Raw genomic sequence first — 12,657 nt, forward strand, 5'->3', positions numbered from 1 at the left:
GTAAATTTCATTCGGGTGTTTAGCTATAACAAGTAAATATTTAATTTCAGTGATTTATCTTTAAGGATTTCTTGTAAAATATAGCACTCAAAATACCATGTTTTAAATATGATTTGTTTGAGGATAACTGTCTAGAGTTCGTAGAAGCCAGGAGTAATACTCATTTTTGCTAATCATATGCTAAATACTTGATAGATGCTCTGAACTGACCAAGTTCTGGGGATAATTAAACATGTGGTCTTTACTTCACGGAATTGATTTTTAGGAGCAGTGATAGGCATGAAAATAACTGCAAGAAAAGTTACAGTATGAGAAATGTCATGAGAAATTTATTTAGTATTATGTGTATATTATATATAGTATATACAGGGATTTTGTGCTACGAAGATCAGTGTAATTTAATGGATATGGTGAAATATGATCTAGGCCATGAAAGATCAGAAAGACTTGCCATTTATGAGGATTATGATCTGAGCCTTAAGATAAATGATACCTGAAGGCAGTTTAAGATCTCACATAGAAGCTCAAGCTCAATCTTACATGCTCTCCAATTACATGTGATAGGGGCTAAAGTAGAACAACTGCTGCTGCTAGTCAGTATGCAGAGCAACGTGGGATTGTTTTAAGTTCTGATTGGCTAGGAAAAAGGAACATTTCCACATTGTAGTATCAATGAGAATGTTAGCTTGAGGTAAGAGAACAAGTAGGACAGTAAGCCTTGGCAGATATTCAATAAAAATTTTTTTTGGTGTTTGAACAAATAAGTGAATTAAATCTTCCTAACTACATGTCCAAAATATAATTTAGGGACTCAGTAATTCTCATAGAAGCAACCTAAATGTTCTGGAATATCATACAGCAGTGGTTTTAAAAGTACATTCCAGGGTCCCCAAGTCTCAGGACATCCATTAGATCAAAACTATTGTCACAGTAATACTAAGACATTAATTGTGTTTTACTGCTATTCTGTCATGATTGTACAGTGGATTTTCCAGAAGTTACACGATGTGCGATAATTACAACAGATTGTAGAAAAAGATACGAGAATCTAGCTATCTTAAGCCAGATGTTAAAAAAATGGGCAAAATGCAAAATAGTGCATTTTTAAAATATTTCTGTTTCAGAAAATAATTACTTTTCATTAAAAATAATTGCATGTAATAAGTTGTTTTTAAATGGAATAATAAGTAGTTTTAAATTTTTCTTAGTTTTTATTTCTAGTGCAGTACGTTTCAATAAGCATAACCCACAGAAACAGAAATCTTTGGAGTGTAAAGAGGTCCTGAGACCAAAACGTTAGAGAACTACTTGTGTACAGCCTTCTTTTAGAAGTATAAGAGACAGGGGGATTTGTATTTAACTTTGGAAAGGAGCCAGTAATAATATCATATATACTCTTACAGTGTGACCTTTCCTGGAAAACTTATTCCAATCTTAATTTATGATCAGACTTCTAAAATTGAGGCAAATGGTTGTTTGTTATGAAGAGATTGGGCTAAGGATTCAAAGATAAGAAAATTCTTGGAAAGTAGATGGGGCTTAAGCGATTGGACTTCTACCTCCCACATGAGGGGCCCCAGGTTTGGTTCCTGGTGCCTTCTGGAGAATGCGAGCTTGCGTGGCGGGCTGATGCAACAAGGTGATGCAGCAAAAGAGACACAAAGAGAAAAGACAATGAGAGACACAAACCAGGGGTTTGAGGTGGGTCAGGCGGTTAAACGCTTCTCTTCCACTTGGAAGGTCCTGGGCTTGGTTCCTCCTAAAGAAAAGATGAGCAGACACAGGGAGTACAGAGCAAATGGACACAGAGAGCAGACAGCAACCTCAAACAGTGGGGTGGGGGGAGGGATAAATAAATAAATCTTAAAAGAAATAAATAAAAATTCTTGTCTCTAATTGGAGTTCTCAAACTTGGTTATACCTGTGGGGCTTTATAAAATAGATAATCTGGCTGCCGTCCATATATACTGTACCAGAATCTGCAGAGGGAGGACACAGCAATTTTTTTTTTAAACCCTCCTTAGGTGTTTCTGATACATGGCTAGTGTTAAATTGCTTCTCTTGTGGGGCTAAGAATGTGAAAGAAATGAGAATGAAGAAACTGGTTGGAAAGAGAGAAAAAAACTTTGTAGAATGACTAAATGGAATAAAATCTGAGAAAAGATGATTACATTGGATGATGTCTTTTGTACCCTGTCACCGTGCTTTTTAGAATGTAAGGCAGTTACAGAGAGAAGAGAATTGGGACAACATATTGCTTGTATTTTATAAAATGTAACAGTGAAGGGGTGAAAGGTAGAATCATTGTGTTGGGGATTGATTCATGTACCATACCAAAAAAATTATTGGAGTCCTACTCATTCATGTGGGTAAGAACCTATTTGTAAATGGGACCTTTGAAGATGTTATTTATTCATAAATATGTGGACTCTTGTGAATAGATCTCTGAAGGTTCTCTTTAGATGAGGCCTAACTGAATCAGGGTCAGCCTTGATCCATAAAGCTGAAGTCCTTATAAGCAAAAGGAAGTGAACACAGCAGTCAGAAGAAGTCAGTGGAAGCCAGAGGTCAGTGGAAATAAAAGGAGCAGACACAAGGAGAGAGAGATTGCCATATGACAGAAACAGAAATGAGAAACAGGGAATACCAAGGATTGTGGCACACTAGCACCAGATGAATGGACTACAGGAAAGCATGCCTCTTGAGATCTTGATTTTGGACTTCTGTCTTCCAAAACCATGAGATAATAAATTCCTCTTTTTTAAATGAATTGATTGTGTGGTATTTGTCATAGCAGCCTTGGTAGACTAAGACACATTGCTTAAACAGACTATCGTTAAAGAAGTTTGTTCAAAGATTGAAGGTGGGAGTAAGCTGCTATAAGGTTGAAGAGAAGAACCCAACCTTGAGAGAGAAGTTAAGGATAGTGAAACAGTGATGAATATGGAACAATATAACCATCAGAAATAGAAGACATCCAGGGATAGAATTCTATTCCAACCTTTCTTTTAATCAATTTTATTCCTATTACTGAAACAATATCTTCTCATCTGAGATTAAAACTATATAATAATAGTGTATTCCTCTTCCTACTTCCTTTAGTCTTTCTCTTCATCCTTGCTGATTCATTCACTCATATTTTTAATTTATTCCCCTACCCCCACCTTCGTTGTTTTGCTTTTGCTGTGTATGTTCGTTGTGTGCTCATCCTCTTTTTTAGGAGTTACTGTAACCAAACCGAGGACCTTGCATTTGGGAGGGAGGTGCCTAATCACTTGAGCCACCTCTGCTACCTGCTTTGTTGTATGTCTCATTGTGTTTTCCTCCTTTTATCTCTTTGTTGCGTTATCTAACCACGTTAGCCCATCGTTCAGCTTGTCTTCTTTAGGAGGCACCAGAAACCGAACCCAGGACTTCCCATTGGTAGGTGGGAGCTGAAATGCTTGAGTCACATCTGCTTCCCCATTCACTTATTTTTAAATATTTTATAATTACTTTGTTCCTTTTCCAGTTCTTTATCATGTTACTCTTGAGTGCTACAGTAGTCTCTGAAATAGTCTTGCTACCTTATCTTTCCCTTTTCCATTCTCTTTTGAATATTGGCTGCTAAACTGATGATTGTGAACTGATCATGAATTCAGGACTCTCTCTTTCCTTGTCAAGTGCAGTCTTTATCCCCATTCAAAGCTTTCTCTGATCTGAGTCCACCACATCCATTCACTTCTTACTCTTTTCCCTATACTGTCTCGCAATACTCTGTACTCGTCCATGTTCGTATTTGACAACTCCAGCCTGGAATCCTTCATTTTATCATGTTTATCTCCTTATTCAAATCTTGCCCATTTTGTAATATCCAGCCTAGAGTCCACATTTTCATTGGAAGTTATTTTTTCCTTTTGGAAATGTACCATGGATTATATAATCTGCTTTATTATTATTATATTACTAGTATTAATTTTTCCAGATGCACCCCCTATCCCCCTCCCCATCCCTTGGTAACTTCTACTTTACTTTGTATCTCTGTGAATTCGCTGTTTATAGTCATCTCTTTATAATTCACATCACACAATTTTTTGTCCGTATGACTGTGCTTATTTCACTGAGCATAATGTATTGCAGCATCCCTCATAATTTGTTTTTTTATGGCCAAATAATATTCCAATGTGTGTAGGTACCAATTTTGTTTATCCAGTCATTTGTTGATGGACACATGGTGCAGTAGATTGAATTATGTACCCCAGTTTAGATATGCTTTTAATTTTAATCCACGTTTTTGTGTTTTGGAACAATTGTAAATAGGACCTTTGAAGATAGTTTTTTTTTGTTAAGGAGTGGTGAACTGAATTGGGGTGGGTCTTTATTATATTTATATATTATGCGGTTTTATTGAGATCAGGGTGAGTCAATCCAGATTACTGGAAATCTTTTAAGAAGAAGGCCACAGGAAGAAGTAGGAAGTTGGAACCCGAAAGAGAAAAGAGAGAACATCAACATGGGAACGTCAAGGAACCCCAAGGTTTGCCGCAGCCAAGCACCCCAGTGCTACAGTCTTGGGGAAGAAAACAAGCCTCACTGATAACCTAGATTTTGGACTTCTAGCCTCAAATCCATGAGTCATTAAATTTCCATTTGTTTCCATTGTGTGTTGTTCGTGAGAGCAGTTCAAGCAAACTAAGGGACACTTGGGTTGTTTCTACCTTTTAACTATTGTGAATAATGCTGCTGTAAATATTGGAGTACATGTATCTATTTGAGACCCTGTTTTCACTTCTTTGGTTTTATATGTGGAAGTGGAATTGCTGGGTTATATGGTAATTCTGGATTTAACTTTTTGAGGAACCACTGTGTTTTCTACAGTGGCTGCATTGTTTTACATGCTGACCAGCAATGTAGTAGAGTTCTAATTTTTATATATCTTCTCCAATACTAGTTATTTTCCTTTTTTTTTTTAATGAAAAAAATAAAATGTGGATATGAAGGGGTTTCATTGTAGTTCTGATTTGCATTTCCTTAATGGCAAATGATGTTGAGCATGTGTTTATCAGCCATATGTGTATAATTTTTGGAGAGATGTATATTCAAGCCCTTTGCCCATTTTTAAATTGTTTTTTTTTGTTGTTGTTGTAGGAATTCTTATATAGTCTGTATATTCCATCCTTATCTGATTTTTTGTAGGTACTTTTTCCCATTCTGTAGGTTGTTATTTTACTTTGTCGATAATTTCTATTTGAGGCTCAAGAGTTTTTAATTTTGATGAAGTCACATTTATCTAATTTTTTTTTTGGAGAGGGTGGTCTTTATTAAGTGATGCTTTAGTTTTAAGTCTCTGCTAGGGACTAGGGCTGGGGGGTGGTGACCCCAGTCCCCCAATAATGTTTCTTTTATTGCTTATGCCTTTGGTATTATATCTAAGAACCTGTTACCAAATAAATCCCACGTCCTGAAGATATGCCCTTTTGTCATCTTATAAGAGTTAAATAGTTTTAGTGTTTATATTTAGGTCTTTGATCCAAATGAGGTAGTTTTTGTTTATGGTGTGAGGCAGGGGGTCTAACTTAATTATTGGTTTGTTGTTTCTTTTTTTAAATGATGAAAATAGGGAACGCTCCATGAATTTGTGCATCATCCTTGCACAGGGGCCATGCTAATCTTCCCTATCATTCCAATTTTAGTATATGTGCTGCCGAAGCAAGCACCTAACTTAATTCTTTTGCATGTGGACATCAGTTTTCCCAGCACTATTTGTTTAAGAGACTATTCTTTCCCTATTGCACTCTTGTTGAAAATTGATTGGCCATAGATGTATGGGTTTATTTCTAGCCTTTCAATTCTGTTCCAATGTTCTGTTTATCTCTAAGTCAGGACAATATTTTTAATTATCATAGCTTTGTAGTACAGTTTGAAATTGGGAAGTCCTCCAAATTTGTTGTTCTTTTTGAATATTGTTTTAGCTGTTTCGGGATCTTTGTAGTTCCATATGAATTTGAGAATTGGTTTTTCCATTTCTTCAAAAAAGGTTGCTGGAATTTGGTAGAGATTGCATTGAATCTGTTGGTTGCTTTGGGTAATATTGATGTCTTAACAATTAACTCTTCCAATCCATGAATATGGGATGTCATGCCATTTATTTAGGTATTCTTTAATTTCTTTCAGCAGTGTTTTGTAGTTTTCAGTGTACAAGTCTTCTAAATCCTTGGTTGAATTTATTCCTAAATATTGGTTTAGGTACTATTATAAGTGGAATTGTTTTCTAATTTCTTTTCACATTGTTCATTGCTAGTTTATAGGAACATAATTGATTTTTGTTGACCTTGAACCCTGCCACTTTGCTCGATTCATTTGTTAGTTATAATAGTTTTTTTGTGGATTCCTTTGGATTTTCTCTATATAAGATCAGGTACTTCTTTCTTTCCAAATTGGATGCCTTTTCTTTTTTTTTTTTTTAAGATTTATTTTTATTTATTTCTCTCCTCTTCCCCGCCACCCAGTCGTCTGTTTTCTGTGTTCATTCGCCATGTGTTCTTCTGTGTCTGCTTCTATTCTTGTCAGTGGCACCCGAAATCTGTGTCTTGTTTTGTTGCGTCATCTTGCTGCGTCAGCTCTCTGTGTGTGGTGCCACTCCTGGATAGGCCGAACTTTCTTTCGCGCTGGGCAGCTCTCTTTACAGGGTGCACTCCTTGTGCGTGGGGTTCCCCAGCATGGGGGACACACCTGCGTGGCAGGGCACTCCTTGCACGCATCAGCACTGTGCATGGACCACGTGGACCTCCCATGTGGTAGGCAGATGCTCTATCCGTTGAGCCAAGTCTGCTTCCCCCCTTTCTTTTTCTTGGCAAAATTCTCTGGCTAGAACTTCTAATACAATATTGAATAGCAGTGGTGAAAGCAGACATCCTTGTCTTGTTCCTGACCTTAGAGGAAAGCTTTGTTTTTCACCATTGAGTGTGATGCTAGTTATGGGATTTTCATAAATGTCCTTTGTCATATTGAGGAAGTGCCCTTCTGTTCATAATTCTTTGAGCGTTTTATCAAGGAAGCGTGCTGAATTTTGTCAAATGCCTTTTCTGTCTGTATCGAGATAATTGTGGCTTTTCTCGTTCATTCTGTATTTGTGGTATATTAACAATGATTTTTGTGTGTTGAACCACCCTTGCAATCTGGGGTAAATTCCACTTGGTCAAGGTATGTAACCTTTTTTTTGTTTTTTAAAGTTTATTTTGTTTCTCCCTACCCCCTTGTTGTTTGCACTTGCTGTGTCCGTTCGTCATCTTTGTTTCTTTAGGAGGCACTAGGAACTGAACCGAGGACCTCATATGGGAGGGAGGTGCCTAATCGCTTAAGCCACCTCCATTCCCTGCTTTGTTGTGTCTCTCATAGTGTTTTTCTACTTGTCTCTCGTTGTATCAGCTTGCCACGCCTGCCCATTGCACCAGTTTACAGTCTTTTTTTTAAGGAGGCACTGGGAACCAAACCAGGGACCTCCCATGTAGTAGACAGGAGGAGTTCAGTTGCTTGAGCCACATCCGTTTCCCTATAATCTCTTTTTTTTTTTTAAACATTTATTTTTTCATTTCTCTTCCCTCCGCTCCCCCACCCTGGTTGTCTGTTCTCTATTTGCTGCGTCTTGTTTCTTTGTCCCGCTTCTGTTGTCAGCGGCACGGGAATCTGTGTTTCTTTTGGTTGTGTCATCTTGTGTCAGCTCTCCGTGTGGGTGGCGCCATTCTTGGGCAGGCTGCACTTTCTTTTGCCCTGGGTGGCTCTCCTTACAGGGCGCACTCCTTGTGCGTGGGGCTCCCCTACGCGGGGGACACCCCAGCGTGGCACAGCACTCCTTGCATGCATCCGCACTGCGCGTGCGCCAGCTTCACACGCGTCAAGGAGGCCCGGGGTTTGAACCGCAGACCTCCCATGTGGTAGACGGACGCCCTAACCACTGGGCCAAGTCCGTTTCCTATAATCTTTATAATGATAGATTTTGGGGTTTCTTAAAAATAGTTGAAACTAAAAATGTTAACTTTTTAAATATATGTGTACACGTACAAGAAAAACTCAAAAGAAATTGTGGGGATGATAGGCGATTTTTATTTTATTTGTCCTCTACAGGTTTCTAGGATTTCTGCAGTAAGCATGCTTTTTTTTTTTTAAGATTTATTTCTGTTTATTCCTGCCCACCATCACCACCACCCTTCCCCGTTATTTGCTCTTGTCAGTTCTCTGTGTTTTTTTTTTTTTTAGGAGGCACTGGGAACTGAACCTAGGAACTCCCATGTGGGAGGGAGGCACCCAGTCACTTAAGCCACCTCCACTCTGTTTTTATTGGGTCTCTCACTGTATTTCCTCACTGTTTCTGTTTGTTGTGGCATCATGCTTAGTTTTTAATAATTAGATTTTAAAAATGTTTAAGGTTTTAGCAAAAGCAGATTGAGTAGAGTGGGGCTTAAAGTGAGGAAGCTAGATTGCAATGTAGTAAATAAGTGGAAAATAATATGGAAAATTATACAGTGATTCTCTACACCAATGCTGTCTAATAGAAATGAAATGTTGGTATTAATTTAAATTTTTCTAGGAGCTCTATTTAAAAAGTTAAAAACATCGACGATAGTGAAATTAATGTTACTAATATATTTTACTTAACCCAGTATATTCAGAATATTTTCAACATGTAATCTCTGTAAAAATTATTAAAAATTTTACAGTTTTTTTTTGTAACTGCAAATTTGGACTAGTCACATTTTAAGAACTCGAGTTTGGATAGAGGTTCCCATATTGCACAGGGAACATCTAGACTGTCTGTAATGACAAAGAGGATGGGTAGATGGGACATGTGAGGATCTTCTAATATTTTTCAGTCCAGTGTGACCACTCTGCTTAAGAAAGATTATCCTGTGTGCTCTTCCCCAATTGCGTTCCTAGATTAATGTTTTTCTTCTCTTTTTTTCTCCTGCAGGTTTTGGTAAGAATAATCTGGGTCGTAGAGGAAGAATAATGCCTGGAAAGAGACGTCCTTATGGGGTTATCACTGGCCTTGCTGCTAGGAAAGCAACTGGAATTAGAAAAGGAATTAGTCCTATGAATCGACCACCTCTGAGTGATAAGGTAGGATTATTACTTAATTCTGGGTCAGATATTTTTTTCCTTTATTTGTGATAAAATTTTTGTGAATGAACTTGAAAAAGCGTATTTACAGAGTTGTGCAATCATGCATATATCCCATTCATAGTCCTGCCCAGTTACCTGCCCCAGGAAACCACTAATTTACTGTCTCTACAGAGTTGCCTGTTTTGAACATTTCATATAAATGGAATTACACAAAAATATGTGATCTGATATATAACCATGTTTTTCAGATGCATCCATGTTGTAGTATGTGTCAGTACATCATTGCTTTTTATTGCTAACATCCCACTTTATGGGTTTACCACATTTTGTTTTATCATTTACCAGTTAGTGAACATATGGGTTCTTTCTGCTTTTTTGGCTGTTATGAATAATATTGCTACGAATGTTCATATACGTGTCTGTTTAAACAGAGGTTAAAACCTATGTCTATAAATGCATATTCCTTACTAATTTTTTTTTAAGACACTTTTTTATGCCCCGCTCTCCCTGCGGGTTGTTCCATTCTTTGCTGTCTCTTCTCTGCATCTATTTGCTGCACGTTTTTTTCTGTATCTGCTTGTCTCCTTTGGCACATCATCTTGCTGCGCCAGCTCTCCGCAGCACACAGGCCATCAGTTTTCTGCAGCGCATGGGCCAACTTGCCTTCACAAGGAGGCCCTGAGATGCAAACCCAGGACCTCCTATATGGTAGACAGGGGCCCAATTAATTGAGCCACAGCCACTTCCCTTCCCTACTATTTTTAATGAAAGTTATAAGTTAACCATAAGTTAACTACTATTCAACTTTTAACAAGTTTTTTTATATCTCAGTAATTTTGAATTGGCTAAAGTATTCCTTGAAATAGTTTCAGAAAAGGTTTTTCTTCTATTTGTTTTGTAGGTTAGAGCCACCAAGGAATTTAATGTTCCTTCTGTTTTTTTAAATCCCATTGGTTTCTCTGATTATTGAAATAATACATGTTTGTAAAAAATTCAGGGCCTTCATTTCTAAGATTGTCTTATATTTACATATTCTTACCATAACTGTCTTAGAATCCTTTATTTTTCATTTGTACCATCACCAATGTATGTCTCAGCCTCCCAGACTTTATCACATAAGTTACAGTTTATTCATGGATTAGAAAACATTAATGAGATATGGATGCTAGAAGGATTTACTCAGTAATTTAATGACTTCTATAAAACTTATAAATTACCATGTGGTAGTCTTTTGAGTTATTTGAAAATAGTTAAAATCAAAAATGTTAAATCATAGAATGTTATGAATGTACTGAGTATTAAAGATTTATTCAAATTCTTTAAGTTGTGTAATTTTCGGAGGGTGTGGTTTGACATTTACATTTCTTAACCCTTCAACATAAACACAGATTAATAGTCTAAATAGGATAGAATATAGCACTGGTGAAGCAGACTATTTTCCATAAATTTAGAAATCTTATTTACATATTAATGACTTATACCATGTTGCATAAATAGCTTAATTGGTCTTGAGTTGCTGGATATATTTAACAGATAATCACACTTAAAAATATTTTGCACTTAGATTTTGTATTACTTTATCTCTTCCTTTCTATAGTTTTCTCTATTTTTATTGAATAAAAGTATTTCAGTAAAAATGTGCAAGGGAGCAGATGTGCATCAAGCAGTTGAATGCTTGCCTCCCACATAGGCAGTCCTGGGTTAGGTTCCTGGTGCCTCCTTAAAAACAAAACAAAACAAAAGGAAAAAATAGCAGGCAAACAAAGGAAAAATCCAACTCAGGGGTGATGTTATGACTCCGTGGTTGAATGCCACTTTCCCACGTATGAGGTCCCTGATTCATTCCCTGTCCCTGGTACTTAAAAAAATAAATGTGTGAAATGTTTTTAACTATGAAGTGAATGAGTAATTAATTGGGAAAAGATAGCATACTCATACCCATACTGTTTATTGGGGAAGCAAATGGACATCGATTGTCTCTTAAGAACAAATTACTCTTTTGCTTAGAGAGAGTTACTTAAGATATGTCCAGAAAAGTTGTAAGTTTCTGAGTGATTCTTTCACTGCAGTGTACAACTTTTTCATTATTTTATAACTTTTCCCTTTTCTATGTAGAATTTCCCAAATTTGGAAGAATATTATGTTCTGTAGAACTTTTAACTTGAATCTCATGCTACCAAGCCATTTAGTATATCTGTAAACTTAAATTTCATTACCTAAAAAAAAAAAAAAGAAAATTATGGTTGGTGAGTATATACAGTAGTTATTTTCTATTAATTGGTAGATCATTTTTTAATAATTTGATTTTGACAGTTAAAAATAAATGCCTAGAAATAAAAAGAAAAATAAATGATTGGGGAAGTGGATGTGGCCCACCTCCTACATGGGAGGTGCTGGTTTCAGTTCCCTGTGCCTCTGAAAAAACAAACAAACAGCAATCAAAACAAAAAACCAACTCAGGGAAGCTAATGGCTTGTTGGTTGAGTGCCAGTTTCCCACATATGTGGCACTGGGTTCAGTACACTCCCCCAGTACCTCAAAAAAAAACCCAACAACACCTGTATCTGTAATATGGAATATAATTTTGCTGTAAAAAGGAATGAAATATTAATGCATGTGCTAGCATGGATAAAAAACATGCAAAAAAGAATTCAAAACACAAAAGACTTATGTGCTACATACTATGTTATTCCATTTATATGAAATTATAGAAAAGGCAGAACTATACTGACATTGATTGCCTGGGGTAGGCGTCAAGAGAGAGGAGGGAATCAGCTGCAGAGGAAGTACACAAGAAATTATTTTATGAAGAGGGTACTGTGCTATATCATGATGATAGTATGATTATACAATTGTATATAATTACTCAAATTAATCTAACTGTACACTTAAAATTTTATTGCATGTAAATAATACCTTAATTAAAATTAATGTAAAATCAAATACCTTAATTTCTTTCCCTCAAGGAGTAATTTTTTTAATATCAAAGTTATAGTGAAACAAAAACTTAAGCCTATATATAACTTTTTTTTAGTACACACATTCATGCACATATGTAAACTGTTAGATCATGGAACATATATTCACCATGTACTAAAGGTTATAGTTGTATTGCATGTAGTCATTCATTTGACAAATGTTACTCAGCTATATTCTAGGTGCAACAGATTGTACTGTGAACTTTTTTTTTTTTTTTTAAAGATTTATTTATTTATTTAATTTCCCCCCCTCCCCTGGTTGTCTGTTCTTGGTGTCTATTTGCTGCGTCTTGTTTCTTTGTCCGCTTCTGTTGTCGTCAGCGTCATGGGAAGTGTGGGCGGCGCCATTCCTGGGCAGGCTACTCTTTCTTTTCACGCTGGGCGGCTCTCCTTATGGGTGCACTCCTTGCGCGTGGGGCTCCCCTACGCGGGGGACACCCTTGCGTGGCACGGCACTCCTTGCACGCATCAGCACTGCGCATGGCCAGCTCCACACGGGTCAAGGAGGCCCGGGGTTTGAACCGTGGACCTCCCATATGGTAGACGGACGCCCTAACCACTGGGCCAAAGTCCGTTTCCC

General features: G+C 37.0%; 1 protein-coding gene and 1 non-coding gene across 2 annotated transcripts in view; one reads left to right on the top strand and one right to left on the bottom strand.

The window, feature by feature from the left end:
• The window catches only part of FYTTD1 (forty-two-three domain containing 1), a 36,488-nt gene that overhangs the window by 6,784 nt on the left and 17,047 nt on the right, over positions 1-12,657 (top strand). The window contains exon 3 of the mRNA XM_004465833.3: positions 8,948-9,096. Within this exon, the coding sequence (XP_004465890.1) occupies positions 8,948-9,096 (149 nt within the window). The remainder of the gene's footprint in view (positions 1-8,947; positions 9,097-12,657) is intronic.
• LOC111765937 (U6 spliceosomal RNA) lies at positions 5,592-5,696 on the bottom strand. The gene has a single exon (XR_002798136.1). It is a non-coding gene; the product is annotated as a U6 spliceosomal RNA (small nuclear RNA).

Source organism: Dasypus novemcinctus, chromosome 4 (assembly GCF_030445035.2).
Source record: "Dasypus novemcinctus isolate mDasNov1 chromosome 4, mDasNov1.1.hap2, whole genome shotgun sequence".
Classification (NCBI taxonomy): domain Eukaryota; kingdom Metazoa; phylum Chordata; class Mammalia; order Cingulata; family Dasypodidae; genus Dasypus; species Dasypus novemcinctus.